The sequence below is a fragment of the Lissotriton helveticus genome, chromosome 9 (assembly GCF_964261635.1).
Source record: "Lissotriton helveticus chromosome 9, aLisHel1.1, whole genome shotgun sequence".
In the NCBI taxonomy this organism is placed as follows: domain Eukaryota; kingdom Metazoa; phylum Chordata; class Amphibia; order Caudata; family Salamandridae; genus Lissotriton; species Lissotriton helveticus.
In genome coordinates this window covers 441,796,402-441,817,992 of record NC_136070.1, presented here as the reverse complement: position 1 = coordinate 441,817,992, position 21,591 = coordinate 441,796,402, and the positions used below count along the sequence as shown (strand labels likewise).

The window sequence follows — 21,591 nt, the reverse complement described above, 5'->3', positions numbered from 1 at the left end:
GTTGAGGAATCTGCCTGAATCTTTCAGCAACTTTGCTTTGCGGCTCTCCGCTCCTTCCCTGAAAGTTTGGGAGGGATTCGTCAAGCGGGGGCCGAGATAAAAGGAGGGCCCCAAAACGTGTTTTCCCCATGTTAATTTCCATAGGGCGGGCGGTCGGTCGCACTTTTAGCTCGAATGGCTGAATGGATTTTCACCAAACTTGGCAAAATTGTAGGGACTGGTAGCCCGATGTGCCTTTGCTATGTCTCAAGATATGTGCTCCAGAGGATTTTGAGTAATTTAGGTTCCAAAAAATGTATATATCTATAGCCGCACCCCGGTACGCGCACTGGGGAGCGCTCCGGGCGCGCCACGCGACTTGCACACGGAAAGCTGATTGGCTCTCGGGTGTCTGTAAACATTCGAAACAGTCCGCAGCGGCCGCCATCTTGTGTCTCGGTAGGATCGAGACACAAGAGGTGGCAAAAAACAAAGGGGAAATAACCAAAAGGGGGCAGGGTGGACCCCCCTGACCCCCTAGGTTTGATGTGGGGGCCATAAAAGGGTCCCGCGGGACAAATTTTGTTAAATTTTTTTTCCGATTTTCGCGGGGGGAGCGCCCGGTACGCGCACCGGGGAGCGCCCCGGTACGCGTACCCTAAGAAAAACAAATTGACAGAGATTCATTAAAAATATAGGTTTATTCTTATAAATGAAAGGTAGTTCTAAAAAGAACTGTTTTTTTTTCTTCTTTTTGTTGTTTTATATTTTTTTTAATGTTTTTTTGAACATTTTGTACTTTTTTTGGCTTTTCAAAACAGTTTTATATTTTTTTTGTATTTTTTATGGGGAGAAACAAAAAACAGGGAATTGTAAATGGCTCAACAGGAGCAAGAAACGGAAAAACTTACTGTTTTATGGGGCATTTGTGATTGTCACCAGCAAGGACGACGAGCTTCATGCTCTGAGCGTTCACCATAGGCGATGAGCTTGCCACATTGAATGCATGTGATTCTGAAATCAGCAAATCGTGGCTGAATACAAGGCATCGTCTCCGTTGTTTCTGGTCCCGATTGAGCGGGTTCCTTTCTTTTGGAGCTGGTCCTTGAACACTGGGGGAGGTGACTGGCCAGTTCCCTGATCTCTGCACGAGAATAGTTGTTAGGGTGCTTCCGGGGTCATATGCCTAATCATGGTATTATTACCAAATGAATATTTTTTGTCTGGATTGCCCCTTGAGAGTTGTTCGCCACAGATTAGGCAAGTTACCTTGGCCGCATTCACTTTTTTCTTTCCCTCTGGGAGTGAGAAAAACTCCCATACAATGTGTTCTTTTGGCTTGTATGGGGTATTTTGTTCAGGCAGCCATCTTCTCCCCTCCTCCTCCTCCTCTTCCTCCTCCTCCTCTTCTTCAACACCAATGTATTGTTGTGGTGGTCCTCTTGATGATGGTGGTGGTGGTGGTGGTGCAGATGCTCCAGCTGTTGCTGCAACAGTAGCCATTTCAAAGTACAAAAGAATTGTCTCTGTAGATGAAACAGGTCTTCCTCAGTCAAAGGACAAAGTCAGAATAAGGAAGAAAGTGGGGTTTTTCATCATTTGGGAAAAAAAACTGTCCTGAACCAATTAGAAGTGTTATTTTCAGGTCACAAGACCTAGGCTTTACTCATTTGGGAAAAACAACTGTCCAGAACCAATCAGAAGTGTTATTTTCAGATCACAAGACCCAAGCTTTACTCATTTGGAAACCAAAACTGTTCTGCACCAATAGAAAGTGTTATTTTCTGGTCACATGACCCAAAGCGCTTACGCTACGCGCCCCGGGGCGCGCCCGTAGTCGCGCTCCAGGGCGCGCCCCGGGGCACGCGGCGTAAGCGCTTAGAGACGTTCCGCGATCGTATGCGCACGCGTGTTTCCGGGTGCGCTTACGCTGTGCGTCATATGACGCATCACGCGTCTACGCGATACGTCACGATGTTGTTTTCGTTCGCGAGAATAGCGCTAACGGGACGCTCCCCGGTACGCGCCCCAGGGCGCGCCGCGATCGTATGCGCACGCATATGACGCATCACGTCTACGCTATACGTCACGATGTTGTTTTCGATCGCGAGAATAGCAGGCAACGGGACGCTCCCCGGTACGCGCCCCAGGGCGCGCCCCAAGTTAAACATAAAAATAAAAAAATAAAAAAATTGACATAATTATACAATATAAAATTCGTTTTAAAATTTATTATTTTTTTATACCTATAAAGATTTGCTATTAAAAAACCATTGGAATTCACTGAAAAAAACATAGGTTTCACACCAGTTATAGTTAGGAATTAGCATTAAAAAAACCTATTAAATTCACTGAAAAAACCATAGGTTTTACACCAGTTATAGTTAGCTGGAAGTTTTACTTGCATAAAACCATTGAAATTCCCACGTTATAGTTAGTTGAACTCTCTATAACTTGCGCGTGCAATGCACTGCTGATGACGTCACATATTACATCACTCATGACATGGTCAGTGACATCACTCATGACTAACTATAACTGGTGTAAAACCTATGGTTTTTTCAGTGAATATATATATATATATATATATATATATATATATATATATATATATATATATATATATATATATATATATATATATATATATATATATATATATGTATATATATATATATATATTTTTTTTTTTTAAACCAACTGCCCAAGCTTTTGAAAGAGCACTCGACAGCGCTCGTTACCCACAGGCATCTTCTAGCCTCGTGCAGCTTGCCTCTCCTGTACCATATGGTGTCCTCATGCTGTCGAGTGCTCTTTCAAAAGCTTGGGCAGTTTGTTTAAAAGATTATCCTCACGGCGGCCCGCCGTGGAAAGATGCACCATTCCATGTCGAGTGGAAGGCTGTGGAGAGGAACTTGTTCTATCTGCGAAGCACAGCGCTCGAATTGCATACGGAAGCCTGCCTTGACTGTCCAACCTACTAAGGATTTAAAATGCTTTTAATTGATAAAAACGGGACACTCAACCTACTAAGGAAATAATTTATTCACTTCAAGGGACAACAATTCCCATAATGCCTTGACAGAAAGATTGCACCAAACCAAGCCCACTTAGGGCGTGTCATGAATAAAAGAACACTGCCAAAGAAGTGAATCCTGACTGCCTGTTTTTATTCAGCCCATGAAGAAGAGGCGTTTAAGCCTCGAAACGCGTCGGCATGAGGACACCATATGGTACAGGAGAGGCAAGCTGCACGAGGCTAGAAGATGCCTGTGGGTAACGAGCGCTGTCGAGTGCTCTTTCGAAAGCTTGGGCAGTTTGTTTAAAAAAAAAATATATATATATGTTATGTTATAGTACGCTTATATAGCGCATGGCTACCCCAACAACGAGGTGTCCCAGCGCTTGCAGACAAGCCCAATTACACAACAACCGGAGTGATGCGGCAGAGGATCTGCTCACAAAGGAACCCTAAATGGAAGAAAACAACCAGGTTTTAACGTTTTTTCAAACGTGTAGGTGGTTGGTAATGGAACGCACACCTAAAGGGATAGAGTTCCAGAGTTTTGGGGCCAGGTACTTAAATGATCGGCCTCCAGCTCTGCACCTCCGGATCTTAATGGTACAGGCAAGAGAAAGGTCCGCGGAGCGGAGAGCACGCGACCGGACATAAAAGGAGCAGATTCCTTGCAAGGTTTGGGGGCCTAGACAATGCAGCATTCTATGGAGAACACACAACGTTTTAAATTGAATGCGCTGTTTAACGGGCAACCAATGGAGCCTACGTAGAACCTGAGAGGTGTGGCAGCGTTTCGGCAGACCGAACTGAGTACGGGCCGCAGCGTTCTGAGCTCTTTGTAGTCTATTAACGACTGTCAAGTTGGACCCAAGCATAAGAACCTTACAGTAGTCTAGATGGGATAAGACTATAGCTTGGACAATTGTCTGTCGGATGGGAGGTTCGAAAAAGCCGAGAATAGGTTTTAAAGAGCGTAGGCGACCATAACAAGTACCAGCTATTCTTTTCGCATGAGAGTCCAGGGTGAGTGCGTCGTCTAAAATCACACCCAAATTTTTAACTTCCCTCTTGGGCGTAGGAGGGGGGCCCTATGTAGGGGGCCACCACCGCTCATCCCACTTCTGAGTATCAGTGGCAATAAGGAGGACTTCAGTCTTAGATGAATTCAACTCAAGACAGTTCTCTGTTAGCCAGCTGGAAATGGCCAAAATGTCCTCTTGAAATTTGGCTTGGTCTCCCACGGTGTCGTTGGAAAAGGTGAAAATTAGTTGCGTATCATCCGCATAGGAAATTAATTTGATGTTACGTTCCCTGGCCAGTGTGGCCAAGGGGCGGACATAAACATTAAACAACGTGGGGCTAAGGGCAGAGCCCTGTGGGACACCGCAGCCTAATGGGAAACTGCTGGATGAGTACGGGGGAGCATGGACTTGGAAGGAACGGTCAGATAGAAATGACGCGAACCAATCCAGGGCTCCATCTCCGACACCTATCACCCACAGTCTCCTTAACAGGATCCCATGGGAGACCGTGTCGAACGCCGCACTCAAATCCAGCAGCACCACAGCTGAGGTGCTACCCATATCCTGTGCTACCCTTAGATGTTCCGTAACGGCCAATAAGGCCGACTCCGTGCTATGTTTGGCACGGAATCCATTCTGAGACTCCTCCAAGATCCCATTAGTCTCCAAAAAACCCGTCAGGATGGAATTTACATGTGCCTCCGCCACTTTAGCCAAGTACGGAAGCAGGGAGATAGGTCGGAAACTTTCTGGCTTGGAAGAGTCCAGGGTGTTTTTTTTTTAGCAAGGGGACCACCTTGGCATGTTTCTTGAATAGTAGCTGACTGCAGAGACTTATTAATCAGTTCCTGCCCTTCCATCATGATGGAATCCTGAAACAATCTAAACATCTCTGGTTTGACAGGATCTTCCGGGGTCCCAGACTTGATTCTTATATTCGGTATGTTTCGTCCTTAATTCAGCATGCCCAGCCAAACAGTGTATATATATATATATATATATATATATATATATATATATATGTATCCCAGCGACGGTCTCCACTGAGGAGTTAAGTAAGCATTTCCATAGGAAATGTCTTTTTTATGTTGCTAATAACTTTGGGGCTGTTTTAAGAATCGCCACAAAACTTTACAAAAAGATTCTCTTTTTTGTCTAGTTTGTGCGTGTAAAATTTTGGGGTGATCCATCAAGCGGGCCCAGAAAAAAAGAGGGGTCTCTAAACGTAATATCCCCATGTATTTTTCATAGACTTATTTAAGAAGCACTACCGCAAAAACTGCTGAACAGAATTACAAAATTTGTCAGAAAGCTATATCTTGGTTTGCATATTCGACTTTTTGTGATTTGGTGTAAATTCATTCAGTAGTTTTTCAGAAATGAAAGTAAAAATATATTTGTATATCTAGACTGTTGGGTCTGAGGGACTACTGCAAGAGTCTTATGGGAGCGTCAGTTAAAAAAATAGAGCATTCTTATTGGCCTAGGGAGCTTTTTTCCCCTGGGCAATCTCGCTGATTCCCGCGAGTGCTCTGATTGGCTGCCAGCCAACATGAGAGAAATGTTACTGGCAGCCCTTTCAGAACTCTGGGATTTAACTCCCTGTCCTGAAGTTAAAAAAAACCTTAATAGAAGGGGGCAGGGTAGGGATACCCTGCCCCCCATGTCCTGTGAGGGGAACCAGAGGGACCCACTTTAGGCCAAAATAAAATGGCATTTTTTGCCCCGATCCTGCAGGATTGTGGCAAAACAAAGCAGAAAATTGTAGCTGATATATATATATATATATATATATATATCATAAGTAGGGTGCCCCTCCCTGAGCCCATTTTAGGCTCAGGCGGCCCCATTCCCCGAGCGGGTATATTTAATTGTAGGGAGGAGGACGCTCGGCCCCCGAGACCCGTCCCCCGGAGCCAGCTCAGTGACTGTGCCCAGGGGAGCCCACCCACGGGACACAGTAATTTCCCTGCCCCGCCAGCTCGGGCAGGAAAACATATGTTTGAACCTGTCTGGGCTGTCTTGAAATGTTTCACCACAGTATGGAGTCTGCAAGTTGTATGACCTTTGGCATCCTCAGACCTTGGGTATTTAGTTATTGAATAGTTTCTCTTTGGTTAAGTTTGGCGTAGAGTGAACACTGTTCTTAGTAGATACTTTGTAATACTCTGTGGTTTATTTCTCATGAGAGTTTCACGGTCTGCAAACAGTGTGTCTCATCCATAACCGCTTCAAATAAAAAAATGCATTTGAAATCCAGGAACCTTCCGGTTAAGGTGCCCAGTACTGCAGCATTAAAACAGGAATCCTGCATATGGACCCAAAACGTTGCCTTTAAAAGAGGTACTGCTTGTTTCGTCAGGGATTTGGGATTCTCCCACATATCCCTCAGTCCCAATCTCAGTCATTGCCTAACCTCTCTGACCCACTTAACTCGTCCGGCTGCTTTGTCAAGAATTTGTACTTCATCTACGCTTCTTTGACTGAGATCCGAGTTTTGCTAGTCCATAGTCTAACCCAGAACACTAAAGCCTTGGGTTCTGCAATATGCTTAATGCTCTTTAGCCCAAGATCTAGCCGGGCTGGTAGTAGTGGGGTGTTAATTGGAAGATTTGGTAGTGATCTTATGATTTTATTTTCTACCAGCTCCAGGCACTTTGTCTGTTCCATACCCCACAATTCAGCACCATAAAGAGCAACGCCCAAATCTCTAGCTCAATGTATTTCAATAGCTTTGGAGATAAGGCGATAGACAGATTGAGTTTTTTACAACTGCAGTGTCTACATGCTAGAGTGCAAGACAACTCTTTTGGATTTGTCCATCTCAAGTTACTATTCAATCTAACTCCAGGTAATCAAAAACCTTGACTTGTTCAATACACTTGTTCAAGTGTATTTGAACCCAGCCTTAACTTCCCTTTAAAGGAACGGTGGGGTTAAAGGCCATTTATTTAATCTTTGTGCAGTTAATCTCAAGACCAAAATCGATACAAGCAGTTGAACACCTATTTAATACATTCTGCATGCCCATTGGTGTTTTTGCAATCAGCAGCATATCGTCAGCAAACAGGAGTGCGGGAATTTGTCTGCCCGCAAGTTTGGGAGGGTAACCCCCACAGTCAAATAATGCATTAATTAGCCAGTTCATATAAAAGTAAATAGAATTGGGGAAGAACACAACCTTGGCGGACTCCCTTTTGCACATTTATCTTGTCAGTAAGCTCGCCACTTTGGTTCCACCGAACCTGAGCATAGGAATCTTGGTGCCATATGCATTATGATTTGTTGCAAACCATTGAGCAGCCCTAGATCCCTCAGAGGGGCCCATAGTTCAGTGCGATTGATAGAGTTGAATGCTTTATTGAGATCTATGAACACAATGTAGAGGTGACCCTTCCTGATAATGACTCCGTCCAAATAAGCAATAAAAATCGGAACACCTGGTCCAAAGTGCTTGTTATTTCCCTAAAGCCTGCTTGCACATATGACAGTATGTTATTTTCCTCAATCCAAGTGTTTAAGTGTGTCAGGATCAGTTTGCAAAAGATGTTCTGTACAGTATCTGTAAGACTAATTGTCTTCCCTATTATATCCTATCTTAAATATCAGGGTAATTTTGACGCCCTTTCGAGTACATGTAATAACCCCCCCATGAGCAATAGCGTTAAATGTTGAATAAAAAATGGATAACCATATGATGGGCTCTGATTGGTAGAGATCTCCAGGTATTCTATCTAGCACTGGTACTTTGCCCTTTCCTAGGCTGCAGATTGCAGATACAGTTCCTTCCAATGTAAAAGTAAGTACTTCGGCTGCTTCTATTTTAATTGGCTGATTTGGCCCAGCCTTAGTAATCTCAGTGTCCGTTTCACTCTTCTCCCTTGAGAACAACTGGGTAAAATGCTCTTCCCATACATGTGATTGAATACAAAAGTTACTTTTCTACCATTTGCACTGCTCCTTTGGCCAGTAAGTGTCAGAATAACTTACAATCTTTCCTTCTAGAAGCTTCAACTAAGGTGCGCCAATTTTCCTCCTTCCAACCTTTCCTGGCCTCTATCTGTGCCGTGCTAAAGGCCTTTCTACTCTCAGCTATAACAGCATTGGTTCTGCTCTTCACTGCCGTAACTAATGCGGTTCTGGCCTCTTCACAATTCCCATTATACCAGGGCGTGTCTTTCCGCCTAACACAGATGCTTTGAAATTGTCTACCGAAATAACTCTTCATTGCCTTGAGAAGATAGGAAAAACTAAGCATAATTCTTAAGTCATCGCACCCAGAGTTACACAGGATAAGGAGAGTTGAGACTACCTCTGTGTATATGGCGGCTAATGACTTCTCGACTGTTACTACATGGCCCCATTTAATCTGTCTGTTGTTATTTGTTGTGACTATGGGCAAGGCCACTCTATTGATGCAGCTTATCAGATAAGGGATATCAATTAGCCCCATAACCAGTGCATTGTGATCACTATCCTGTCTGGGTATGATGGACATATCATGTACTTTATGCCACAGATCTAGATCGACCATTATATAGTTGATCCTACTTCGAGCATTCGCCCTTTTAAAGGTAAAGGAAGCATCTGGATTAAATGTCATCCGCCCATTGCAAGCATGTACTGCATGGGTTAGGGTAAAGGACAAGACTTGCTGCCCCACCTTTGTGCATCTCTTAAGGGGAGGTATCTGCAATTTTTTTTAATGCCTCTTGTTAACTCATCCCCTTGAACGAGGTCCTGGACATAATCCACTAGCTCATAGGTTACATTGAAGTCTTCAGCTACTATTAAATACTGCCCCCTCTCTGAGTTCTCTAGAAAATTAATCAGAGATGCTATTGAGGAAGACTCCTGATTTTGATTCTTTAAGCAATTGTATAAATTAATTAACCTTAATGCAAACTCCCCTTTGAAAGATTTAAGGTCAATTCCCAGCTAACTCAATGTTTATTCTGCGGCGCTTGCAGGCCAAACATGTCTTAAACCAGATGATTAATCCCCTGGCCGGACGCCATGCCGACGATGATCTGGTCTGAACACTATAATTTGTGTACCCCACCCTGAAGATTGGTTCAGTCGCCCATGTTTCCTGAAACCGGCATATGTGGCATCCGTCTACCAGGTTAGCCCAATTGGAGGCTGACAATTTTGACCGTAACCCTGTGACGTTCCACACGATCACCTTTATTTGGTGTCGGAGCTTGTTATCTCCTATATCATTGGGCCATCTACTATCTTCTACCCACTTTGGTTAATGCTTGGCTCAGATTGAGCTTGGCATTGGGGTGAGGTATTTGGGTGCTAATTGGAGTATGGGCTCTATAGGATCTAGCCCTCCTTGGGTGACTTATTGATTCTTTGGCTAGATTTTAATATTAATACATACATACATATATATATATATCTTTTATCCTCTATTTGGGTAACTAGGTTCCTGTGTTCACCCCCGCGAAGGATTCCAAGCAGAAGGGCAGCAGCGGTAAAGAAGGGGGACTCGAGGGGGCACGGAGTTGTTTCACCTGTCTTACCTCCCAACGAAATCCTACAGCTGTGCCTCCCACGGATACTCTCTCTGGAAATATCTCGCCATTCAACATGCATCCAGTCCCACTTGGTTTTGCAGTGTCAGTCCCCATGCAGGCTGACCCGTGGAAGCTCGTTATCCAAGTGATGGACGTTGAAACAAGCATCTCAAGAACAGCAGCATAGCGCTCTACCCACTGGAGGGTTTTAAACACTGAACGGACTCCTTGAATCACAGGTCCGACTTCAAGTGTCAAAAAAATAATTTAATCGGGAAGACAACACCGAGGGAGACACGAAAAAACAATGAAACACGACCTTTAAAGAACTCGGACTGTGTATCAAGTGGTCTGGGATCAAGGCACGACCACAAGTCCCAAAATGCATTTCAATCGGAAGTGATTCCATAAATGAAAGCCATTGGAGGCAAAGGAAATGACTTTTAACATCGGACTGTGGGGTGGTGCAAGAGCGAGGCTCACCTTGGAAAAAGTTCCAGGAGGAACGAAACATGTCGGAACTGAGCCGTCAGCTGCTTGTTTTTAATTATTAAAAGGTACTTGAAACGGAGTTTCCTGGTGTGACCACAGTTTTTTTCCTTCGGGATCAAACAATTGTTAGACTACGTATCGGCGTGGTTCAGCCGAAGGTCTCACACCGCCACAAGAGCGCCAGCAATCTTCCGCCCTGAACCATCCTGTTGCACTCGGTAAAACCGAACAAAGGGAGATGGGCGCCACCGAGGACTGGACCTCGGTATTGGTTTTGCAGTGTCAGTCCCCATGCAGGCTGACCCGTGGAAGCTCGTTATCCAAGTGATGGACGTTGAAACAAGCATCTCAAGAACAGCAGCATAGCGCTCTACCCACTGGAGGGTTTTAAACACTGAACGGACTCCTTGAATCACAGGTCCGACTTCAAGTGTCAAAAAAATAATTTAATCGGGAAGACAACACCGAGGGAGACACGAAAAAACAATGAAACACGACCTTTAAAGAACTCGGACTGTGTATCAAGTGGTCTGGGATCAAGGCACGACCACAAGTCCCAAAATGCATTTCAATCGGAAGTGATTCCATAAATGAAAGCCATTGGAAGCAAAGGAAATGACTTTTAACATCGGACTGTGGGGTGGTGCAAGAGCGAGGCTCACCTTGGAAAAAGTTCCAGGAGGAACGAAACATGTCGGAACTGAGCCGTCAGCTGCTTGTTTTTAATTATTAAAAGGTACTTGAAACGGAGTTTCCTGGTGTGACCACAGTTTTTTTCCTTCGGGATCAAACAATTGTTAGAGAATATATATATATATATATATATATATTTTTTTTTTTGTAAGGGGTGAGGGGGGATTAAAAATTCTGCAACTGGATACCAGCGTGCCGGCCTTTCTTTTTCGGAGACTTTATGGGATACGAAAAGTGTGCAGCAATATATATATATATATATTAAAAACTGCAAATCCTGTATATATTCAATACAATCCAGCCCACACACAGCACGTCAGTTTCCATAAAACTTTAGTGGCAACGCATTTCAACACGGAGGGTCTTAGGCCATGACGAAGACCCACCGGGTTGAAACGCGTTGCATTAAAGTTTGATGGTAACTGACATGCTGTGTGTGGGCTGCATTGTCTTGGATGATCTGGGCTACGTACAGGATTTGCCATTGTTAATTGTGAGCAGGACTTGCACCGCTGCCTTGCACCTTCCCCGCTAGGTGGATGTGACCGGGATTCTTTGCGGGAACTTCTGTGAATATATATCTATATATATCTATATATATATATATTCTGAATCTGATAGCTTCTTAGCTTCTACTAGTGCAGTACCTCTGCGTGCCGGTAAGTGACATAATTCAGCACCATATCAGCTTTGTCTGTGATAGAAGTGACATGCTCAATGACTATATAGGCTCCACCCCGCTTCCTGACAGCAGTTCTTTACTTTCTGAGCCATCAGTATAGATCCGAAGAGAGCTAAATTTGTCTACTTTTTGGAAACATTTTTTGACATTTTGTCGACTCATTTTGATCTTGGTCTTCTAAAATGCTAGGAATGTCACCCAAAAAACCTGTGGGGTTTAAACCGTGTGGTTCTTGTCACAGACAGATGTCTGTAACAGACCCCCAATATGTTTGCCTTTGGTGCCTGGAGCCGGACCACGACTCCAAGACATTTGAAGACTTTTTTGCCATGAACTCTAAGGCGCTGCTTGAGTGATAACTGATCGACTCCTTGACGATTGAGGTCCCAGTTGCATCGATGGTTCTACACCCGTTCGTATAGCCGTTCTAGATACTCGTCATCAAGCTCGAAGGATTCGGGTAAGTCCCAGAAACATAATCGTAGAAATATTGCTCCACTTCCCAGTGCCAGTCCAAATCATTGGACGAGGCGTGGGGACGACGTAACAACTGTAGGCCCTGCACCAACAAGTCAGCTGCGGGGTCTGTCTTTGGGTACGTTCCACGCCTCCCCAAATATCCAGGAGCCAGACCAACCCTCGCCCAGCTGCGTGAGTTTTATGAGGCCAAGCGCCTCGTATTTGCACGGGCAGGCCTCAGGGTCCCATAGGTTTAGCGGGTACCCCCACTGGATTTCCGCTGATGGGTCTACCCTCTGCTTCAGTTGGACCCCCTGGATTCTGTGCTGGATGTGTACTGGCTCCAGTCAAGAGACTGCTACCTTTCCTTGAGCCAGTCCCTGTAGTACTGACCCCATCATCATACCCAACTCTGATACGAAGCTAGGTCTACGTCACCCAATGTGGACTCCAACAGCCAGAACTCAACTTTCCAGAAATGCCTTTTTTTTACATTCCCTGTCAGGCCTATGATGGTGGCGGATCTGAGGATTTTAATGACTACCAGAACCCCTTAGAAGAGGCCGGCAACAAGTAGTATGAGGAATGTCTTAACAGAGGTGTTTCAGCCGAAAGTCGCCCCCACGAACCACTGTTACTAAATCGCTCACAAATGTCCTGCTCAGGGCATGGGCCAAACCATGCAAAAGGGCTTCTGTGCAAAGGACAATTGCCCACCACCATTGCCCTACTCCTGGGGCCCTGGCTTACCACTCCCAGCATAACACCTCGGAGAGCCTAGTTGTCCAGGCCTCCAACTCCTAAGTCGGTACTGGCGCTTTCCCGACCACATCACTGCATTGGGAATCCAACAGGCTGGATACCTTATGCAAGGGGATGTTCTGCTCTGCCAGCCTTGCCCTGTGGTAGGTGAAAACCACGTGCCTCTTGGGCCGATATACCTACACAATTTGGGATTTGGTTTCAAAAGTGCTGTCCATGTCTCAGGGGAGCCCCGAACCATACTGACCCAAGCTATCGCTGATGGCAGGGATGTAGCAAAGCTCACCATTTGCTGCGGTCTGAATACGATTGACTTGCTGGGCAGAGCAATTGCATCTTTAGTGGCACCCAGATGCCATGCTTGGCTGAGATCTACTGGCTTTTCGGGGGATGTCCAGACATATCTTATGGACATGCCCTTCGGTGGCACCCGCCTATTCAGCTTTGAGACAGAATCTGCATTGGAGTCCTTAAAGGGCAGCCAGGCCACTGCCCGGTCGCTGAGTCTCTCCATGGCCCCATGCCAACCCCATTCTGCTTTCCGCCCCTTCCGTGGCTTCAGTAGAGGCAATCAGACACATCTATTCCCAGCCACCAAAGCCCAGTCCTTTCTTGTCCATGGACATGCCTCCCACAAGTTGTGTGGTACATGCAGCCAGAGGTCTACCCAGTCTGTCACACTGCCTTCTTTCCATCATGAGCAAGCAGTCCGCGGCATGACCCGACATCACCTGCCCTGCTGGAATCCAATAACCTTGAAAAAGTGAGTACTTAAAATATTTCTGTGGGGTTACTCCATACCTTTCTTAGAAACTTCCCCGCCCATGCCACCTTTCTAAGATTGGCTAATAGAGGACCACCTCTTCCTGCCCCATCAAGAAGTGCAAGTTCTTTTTGCCAAAGAAGTCTTTGAGAGGGTGCAGGCATTAGAAATACGTTGTGGTTGCTTTTCCCGCTACTTTCTGGTACCCAAGGAGGACGGATGCCTTTGCCCTATTTTGGAGTATGCGCCAGAAAAAGCATTATCAAAGGTAAGTTACTTCTTGTTCTTCACTATGGCTGGTAAGTCCAAATCTATAGCCCCGCTGCCAATTGAGCGCCAAAACATCTGTTTGCAGTCTTTATTTTTTTAACAGAGTTTTATATAGCGCAAACTTGACCCGAAGGTATCGGGTATGAGAGAGCTTTATACAAGCATCAGTTGCGTTACATGAGGACACGTTCATTTTTGTTAGGCACGGGGAGAGAAGTGATGTGCCCAGAATCACAGGATTTTCAGCTTCATTGCTGAGACTCGAACCCGGTTCCCCAGATTTGAAGTTGACCGCCTTAGCTGTTAGGCCAACCCCTCTCAACAAGGAGTCTTATAGACTCACATCTTCCCTGAGCTCCAAAAACAAACTGTAACACACACTCTTCTGGGCTTGTTGGGATAATGCAGTCTTCAACATTCATAAAGAGGCTGGATCAGTTTGCACTATTTTTGCGCAGCCTAACTGATCTGCAAGATATCCGCTCATTAGAGGGCTCTGCTGGCCGATTCATTATCCTTCATGAATCCTGCTGTTGGCAGCCTCATACCTGTACCTCATTGTTGCCAGTGCCCCGCTGGCTGAGTGGCGCTGTCGCCGGCAATGTTTTGTGGCCCCAGCCTGTTGCTTCGTACTGTGGCACAAGATCCCGGGCCACGGCCTGCTGGTGCTGGAGTGCAGCCCTGACCTCGCAGATGCCCCTGCGGCCTTGGTGATCAGCAGTGAATATCGGGTCCTGTCTCTCTGCTATGGTGTGCTGTGGGGGTGTGCCACTTGTACCCCGCTGATCTACTGGCCCCTGTAATCTGCGTGCCTGGGCGAGGTGCGGCCTATGGGACAGTTTTAAAGTGGTGGCACAGGATATATGTGCAGCCGGCCTGCTTGGCAGTATAGATGTGAGGGCTCTGTGAGATGTACAACATAATCTACCAAAGTAACAGCCAGTGACACTGCTGCAGTTCTATGAAGACATGAAAAGTCATACAGAACATCCTATATTCTGACGTTTTTGGATGACCAATTAGTTGCAGAAGATCAATTTCTCATTCAGCAGGGAGGCCAGGTTACAAATAACCCCACCATCGCTTTGGCTGACATATGACACTTGTCCTGGCTGAGATTGAAAGGCCTATGCGTGAAACTCCGGAAGGATAGCAGATTTGACATTCGCTCAGAATGCACTTGTTGAAGCCATATAGACAAGGAAGCATAAGTGGTGATGGTAGAACCTTATGCAAAGATCACTAACAGTTTTGAATTTTACCCATTTTTCAAGTCATATCCCAGGATGTTTACCAAATGCCTAGCGGTGGTAGAGGCTTTGTCTTTTCTGAAATCAGTGGCTGGTAGGTAAGGTCAACAATAAGTTATTAGCCCCATCTCTGGTACCCTGGGTTTTTGTGGATGCCACTTTATAGACTTATTTGACTTCCACTTAGACCACACCTACTTTCGAGAATAGGGAGTATGGTTTCCCCACCACATTCTCATGATTTTGGCTTTCAGATACGGTCTCTGGAGATTCTCGTGTATGGATATTGGGGCTTGCCCTCAGATGCTTTAGAGGTAGTAGTGGCCAGCCAGGCTTAAACCAACCATTCCTTTTTTTTTTGAGTGAAAGTGGAATGAAGAAGATGGTTCCTGTGATGAGACCGGCTTTATTATTATTTTGTTTTGTCCGAGCTCCTAGATACCCCTTTACACCATTTGATTTTTGTAGATTTATACTGTTTCTCTTTTAGAAGGTAGTATGTTTGATTACAATGCCACAGGGCTAATGATTTACGGCCTTCTCAACTGACTAGCCATTCCTTGCTTTACATTTGAAAAAATATACCTACAAACGCACCTAGTCTGCCTTCCCAAGGTTTAATTTGGAGTAAGTAATCCCTAAAAAAATGGCTATACATTCCAAATCTCCAAACTCCTGCCAGGCCCACACTAACTGTAGTGTAGGCTTATGACTCAGACTCCCAGACCTACCCTGTACCTCTCCCCCACTCAGTTTATTACTCTCTGCTTCCTTCTCTCGCACTGTTTTTAATTACGAGTAATAATTACTTATATTCTCCTTTGGTAACATTAGAAATGTTGCCAGAAAGCAGCAGATTGAGATTGTTTCAGTGCTGCCACTTAGGCACGGTATACGAGCAATGCTGAACAGCGTGAAACTGTCACCCAATTGTGTGGTACTTGCTAGGTGTGGTAAATAACTTACTTGGCTTTAGCTATGTCAGAATAAGTCATAATAATGATACTGATATGTATTTCACAGATTTATGCATGTTTTGCCTCTATTCTGTCAGGGGAAAATTGCAGAGATATGCTTAATCAGCGCATGTGGTAAATAGCCATACTTGGGGTATGTCCCTCATGTAGTACACACCGCACAAATTGGAATTCAGATTCCTTCGCAAACTACGAGGAAGCATTTTGCAGTACATTGGTGAATTGTTAATGTCTGTCCTTCAGTCTCAGAAGTTGGTCTTAGGTGTTGAGATGGTTGGGAGCATCAGGCCCTCTGTGTCTTTCCACATCCTCCTACCAGGTTAATATGTTTACGACATTGTAAGGTTGTTTACTGGCTGCTGTTTAGTTCATTAGAAGCTGCCAGCCGTATTTGAATGTAACTTGGAATAAAAGCTCATTTTTGCTTGTCTGAATACTGTTTTAGTTGTCTTGATGTGTTAATAACTGCACAGAACCATGCAAGTGTAAAGCAAATAGTGTCACTAAAAATGAGATGACAATTTTTTGTTAGATCTAGTTTTCTTTGCAAGTCCATATCCTTGTCACCGTATGACGTTTCATAGTAACTTTGCCGTATGTGTAGGTCTTTTTTTTTTCCCATGTGGAAGATTGAATTTGTCTGTTTGTAACATAGGTGTTACGAGAAGCTTGCAGTCCTAATAATAAATAGAGAAGACAGTATGAAAATGTAGATATGTGTAACTGACTTTTTTTTCCTTTTATTTCTTACTTTAGTGTATGGAAAACCTGTCTTGCAGTCTGGTTCAGCCACCTCATCACCACTACCTTTCCTTCATGGAGCTTTGCCGTTACATACGCCGCATCTTCAGAGCGAGAGCTCTGAAAAAGATCCAGAGCCAGATTCGGTTCCACCATCTGGTGAAAACAGCAATGTTGAGAACATTCCTCGTCCCCTCAGCCCTACGAAACTTACCCCCATTGTTCATTCTCCCATGCGGTATCAAAGTGATGCCGATCTTGAAGCCCTGCGGAGAAGGCTGGCTAACGCTCCAAGACCTTTGAAAAAGCGCAGTTCTATCACAGAACCAGAAGGCCCCAGTGGCCCCAATATACAGAAATTATTATATCAGCGCTTTAATACTCTTGCAGGAGGTATTGAGGCGCCTCCTTACTGTCAGGCAGGTAACCCTGAGGACTTTATGGGCATCTTGGCAGATGTTGATAATGGAAATACAAACACAAATGGCAATCTCGAAGAGGCAGTTTCTGTGCAACCTCCTGTACCTGTTCTTCTTCCGGAACCCGAGCCTCCATCAGATGCTAATGATAATCAGTTCCATCCCTTTAAAACGGAGGAATTGGCTAGTACCGAAACCATCAACAAGGACTCGGAAATAAATGAAGACAGCAACAATAACCCTCCTGCTACACAGCCCGTTGATCAGTTACCCAGCCCTATTCCAGAGGTCGTCACTCCAGTTGAAGATGAAGTTCCCCCTCCACCTGCTGTCCCTCTGCCAGCCCCAACAGTAAGTGTCTACCATTAGCTAGGAGCTAGTAGCGTGCATGGAGGAATAGTGACTGAGGGCTTCAAAACCATTTTGTTTCGTTTTACAGATGTCTGTGGGAATTGATGTTTCTCTACCCTTTCCTATGTGCAAAATTGTATTTTTCTATTTCTTTGCAGCCCACAACGATCTGCATTAAAGAGAATTTGGTGTTCCTGGATAAATGTTACATAAGATTGCTGTTTCACTTGTTAAAATGTTCAGACCGGTAGCACAACACACATTTGAGCTTTTGTGAAACATGATAGTCTATAGCATAATCTGCATTAATGTGCATTTCCACTGCTACACAACGTTATTGCCATAGAGCAGCAAGCTACCTTTACGCCACAAAAACACTGCACAGTGTGACTCTGTGTTAAACCAGAAAGACACTTTCTGCTGGAAAGATTCTGAAGCCCACTCATTGACAAGGCCAGCAATCCCCTGGTGGTATATTACATGCATATTTTTGTCTTCAGCCTTTTGTGTGTCTAAGTGTAACAAGTTAGGGCCAGGACTTACATTAACTTTAAAAGCATATGCTTTGAATCTGTATTTAAATGATAGTTCAGCTAAGAAGCTTCATGCGGAACGTCTAGTGACAAGTGTTACAATTACTTACAGGGAATAGTGTTTCCTCACCTGATAATATGAAAGGTTTGCAAAATGGAAATAACTAACAAAACCTTCTCTTGTCAGTCTACTATTGGTCAGCTGTTTCTTTCTTTTGTCATAGGTATTTTTTCTTTGGGGTGTGAAGTATGTGCAGTATTCTTCTAGGGTCATTTATTCGTTTTTAACATTATTTCTTGTATATTTGCTCTTAGTAATTTATTCTGTGCAGTGCATAATGAGCCATTTCCAGCAATGTTTGTAGAAAATACTATTAACTGTTGTTGTGGGTGTGTAAGTAAATAATATTACATTTTTCAACAAGAGCGGTAGCTAAATAATATGAAATTTAACTAGTCTACCTGATGCTTTTCTAGTGAACCTTTACTATCGTTTTGTGCAGCCAAATAGAACCTCAAAAATAGTTTACATTTCAAACACTGGTTCTGGTAGTTCACTCTAAAAGTTTCTGAAAGAAGATGGGCGTACCACTGAAAGCACTAAAGTACATTTGCTTATCCATAGGGGAGAAGTTTTTGGGTGAGTGGATTGGAAATTAGATCACGGGTAGGCTGCCATTTCCCTCTCTTGGAAATTAGTAGGGGCTTGAATTCGGTTAAAGTGCCAATTTACCAAGTCTTGTGCCACGGGCTTCTGAGGTTGGAATGATTGGTTTATTAAGAAGTAGCCTGGTTTCATTAGGTTTGCACCTTTTTTCTAAATCTGTTTTTAACAAATATAAAATGACACATTTTGTTTTATACTTTAATGGGAGAGCCAGTTTAGGAATCCCAATACTTGCACAAAAGTGTGAGAAGGTTCTTTGACCAGTGATCTAGAGCGAATTATGCATACACTGTAGAGTTTCCACACATAGTGCATAGTAAGATTCAGAACCCTTCCAGCACCTTAAAAATGCATTTGAAATTGCATTTGGGGGGTTTTGTGCATAAACTGATTTATAAATGAAATGTTACGACTAAGTAGGCTAGACCGGACAATGATATTTAGGCTGAAGTCTTGTGACGATTTGACCAATCAGAGTTTTTGCCACACACCATTTTGGATGCTGTATATGTATCATTACCTGTGTAGCATTTACGAACGGGCAGTAACAAAGTTCTCTAGATTGAACAAGATTAAAAAATAGTTAATGATGGGTAGGTGTTAAGGTGGTTCTCTTCTGGGTGGCACTCAGGGTGGCAGTGGGAGCTAAAAGATCCCTTACCAATGACTGAGGAGGTGCAGCTTGAAGAGTTGAGACTTCATTATTTCAGGAAAAGTAGGAGAAATTGAGAAAGTTTGAGATTTGTTGATTTGTTATTTAAGATCCAGACCGCATGGTTTGGAGAAGATATGCAGTTGGGTGCCTCCATTTATTTTGTATTTCTTTATATTGGATTCGGCACAGTGCTGGCTCCTGGGGAAATTCAGTTGTTCTGCTCAGAAGGGCAATGTTTGTTGATGATATAGCTGGTCTTGAACATTAACTTGGCTTAGAGCCCTAGGCAGTATAGGTGTTTTAAAATTGAGCTCTATGATTTAATTTCCTATTGATGATACAACGTAGTGTGGAGGGCATTCTTTGGTGGAGTCAAGAAGGCAGCTAAATATTCTATTTTTACCTTCTGAGTGGGGATGTGGGCTTGAAATATGGTTCTGAAGTTCTCTTTGAGAGGTATTACTTCACATTTTGTGGTAGTGAGAGTTGGCACCAGCCAGTCTGTATTTGTCAGTTTTTTTTTAAACGATTTTTATTGAATTAAAGTAGTGCAGAGTCATCAATACAATGCTATCAGGATATTTAAGGATCACTTAATACATACCAGTTGTTATTGTTACATAATATGCGTCAGCCAACCAGGCGGTCCTCGAGCCGGGTCCGTTCCATTGCCATATCCGCTGTTGGAGAACTGCAGATTTCACCTCTAAAGTTGTTCCACCCTCCCCATTTCTTGTCCCATTTTTTAGGGCAGCCTCTTAGTTTATACACCTCTTTCTCTGCAATCATGCACTTGTCCATTTCTGCCACAAATCCGATTGTCAATGGCCTCACATGTTGGATCCCAACTGTATCGCAATTGCCCTCTTCACAAGCCGGTACCCCAATGCAACCCATTGCTGCTTTATGTCAGTTAAGTCCGTGGCCTCCCAAATATTCAAGAGCCCCAGCCGAGGTGATAGTGAAATCTGTCTACCTAGCGTATCTTTCATTTTGTTGGTAGCCCTCTCCCACAGGGACTGTATATGTGGACAGTCCCACAGGATGTGGTAGAATGTACCTATCAGACCACATCTCCTTAGGCATAATTCATCAGGACATCTACCGATCTTGGCCAGGAGTACTCCGGACATGTAGGATCTATGTAATATTTTCAGCTGTACCAGGCGAAAACGGTGATTTATCGCCGTCTCCCTGGGGGACATCAGCGCAGTCTGCCAGTCCTCATCGTCCAGTCGACCCACGTCTGATTGCCAATGTTCTCATAGGGCCTGAAAAGAGTCAGGCAGATTGTTGCATAATTTACGATATGTGCATGATATGGGTTTTGTCAGAAGTGGCTCAGATAGCAATCTGTCCTCCAGGGGGGATGAGTCTGGGAGGGAGGGAAGATCGGCAACTTGTGTGAGGTAGCATGTCTGATCTGTAAATAGCGGAAAATTTCCTCCTGTGCGAGAGCATACTTCTGTTGTAGGTCTAGAAAGGTGAGAAGTTTCCCTTTGCTGACTAAATCCCCCAAAGTATTGAAGCCTATGATGTTCCACTTATCAAATCCTGCATGGAAGCAAAGGGAGCCCAACCTCTGTGAGGACCACAGCAGCGTAGCTTTTGTGAATTTGTCAGCTCACCCCAAATGTTTATAAGCTCTGTGCCATATGGCTACTGACTGTGCAATCTGTCCCAGATAACTGTTTTTACGCGTCTTGTAAAAAGCGCCCAAATACCACTCCCGGCCCGTCTGGTAACGCTCAAGGTGGAAGGCCGGATTGGTAGGGGAACTGTAGATCCATTGGTTTATGGCCTCTAGCTGTGAGGCCCAATAGTAAAGACCTAAGTCTAGAAGAGCAATTCCCCCATCATACCACCCCTTTGTGAGCTTTTGGAGAGCTATACGGGGCGCCCATCCATCCCAAAGCAAGAGTTGAAGTTCCCCTTCCAGTGTATTAAAATAGAAGTCTGCAATCGGGAAGGGGCAATTTTGGAGTACATATAAGAATCTAGGAAGTGCTAGCATCTTAAATAAGGCCGCTCTGCCGAGGAGGGACATGGGCAATGATCTCCAGTGTGGAACATCTTCTTGTAATCTTTTTAGAGGGCCCAAGAGATTGTGTTCATAGAACAATTTAGGATCTGGTGTGATAAAGATGCCGAGGTATTTAAAACCCTCAGAGGCCAGTTTAATAGCCACGTGGCAGGCGGGGTGGTGGACCATGTAGTACATATAAAACCGACTTGGGCCAGTTAATGGAATAGCCGGCATATTTCCCGAAATTAGTAATGACGTTGAGCAAGCTGTTTATGGAGGCTCGAGGGGAAGCCAAATAAATGAGGA

General features: G+C 44.4%; 1 protein-coding gene across 5 annotated transcripts in view; it reads left to right on the top strand.

The window, feature by feature from the left end:
- Positions 1 to 21,591, top strand: part of PPP1R13B (protein phosphatase 1 regulatory subunit 13B) — a 461,790-nt gene that overhangs the window by 322,054 nt on the left and 118,145 nt on the right. For all 5 annotated transcript variants that reach the window (XM_078660257.1, XM_078660255.1, XM_078660256.1 and 2 more), the window contains one exon: positions 16,650 to 17,404. In XM_078660257.1, the coding sequence (XP_078516383.1) occupies positions 16,650 to 17,404 (755 nt within the window). The remainder of the gene's footprint in view (positions 1 to 16,649; positions 17,405 to 21,591) is intronic.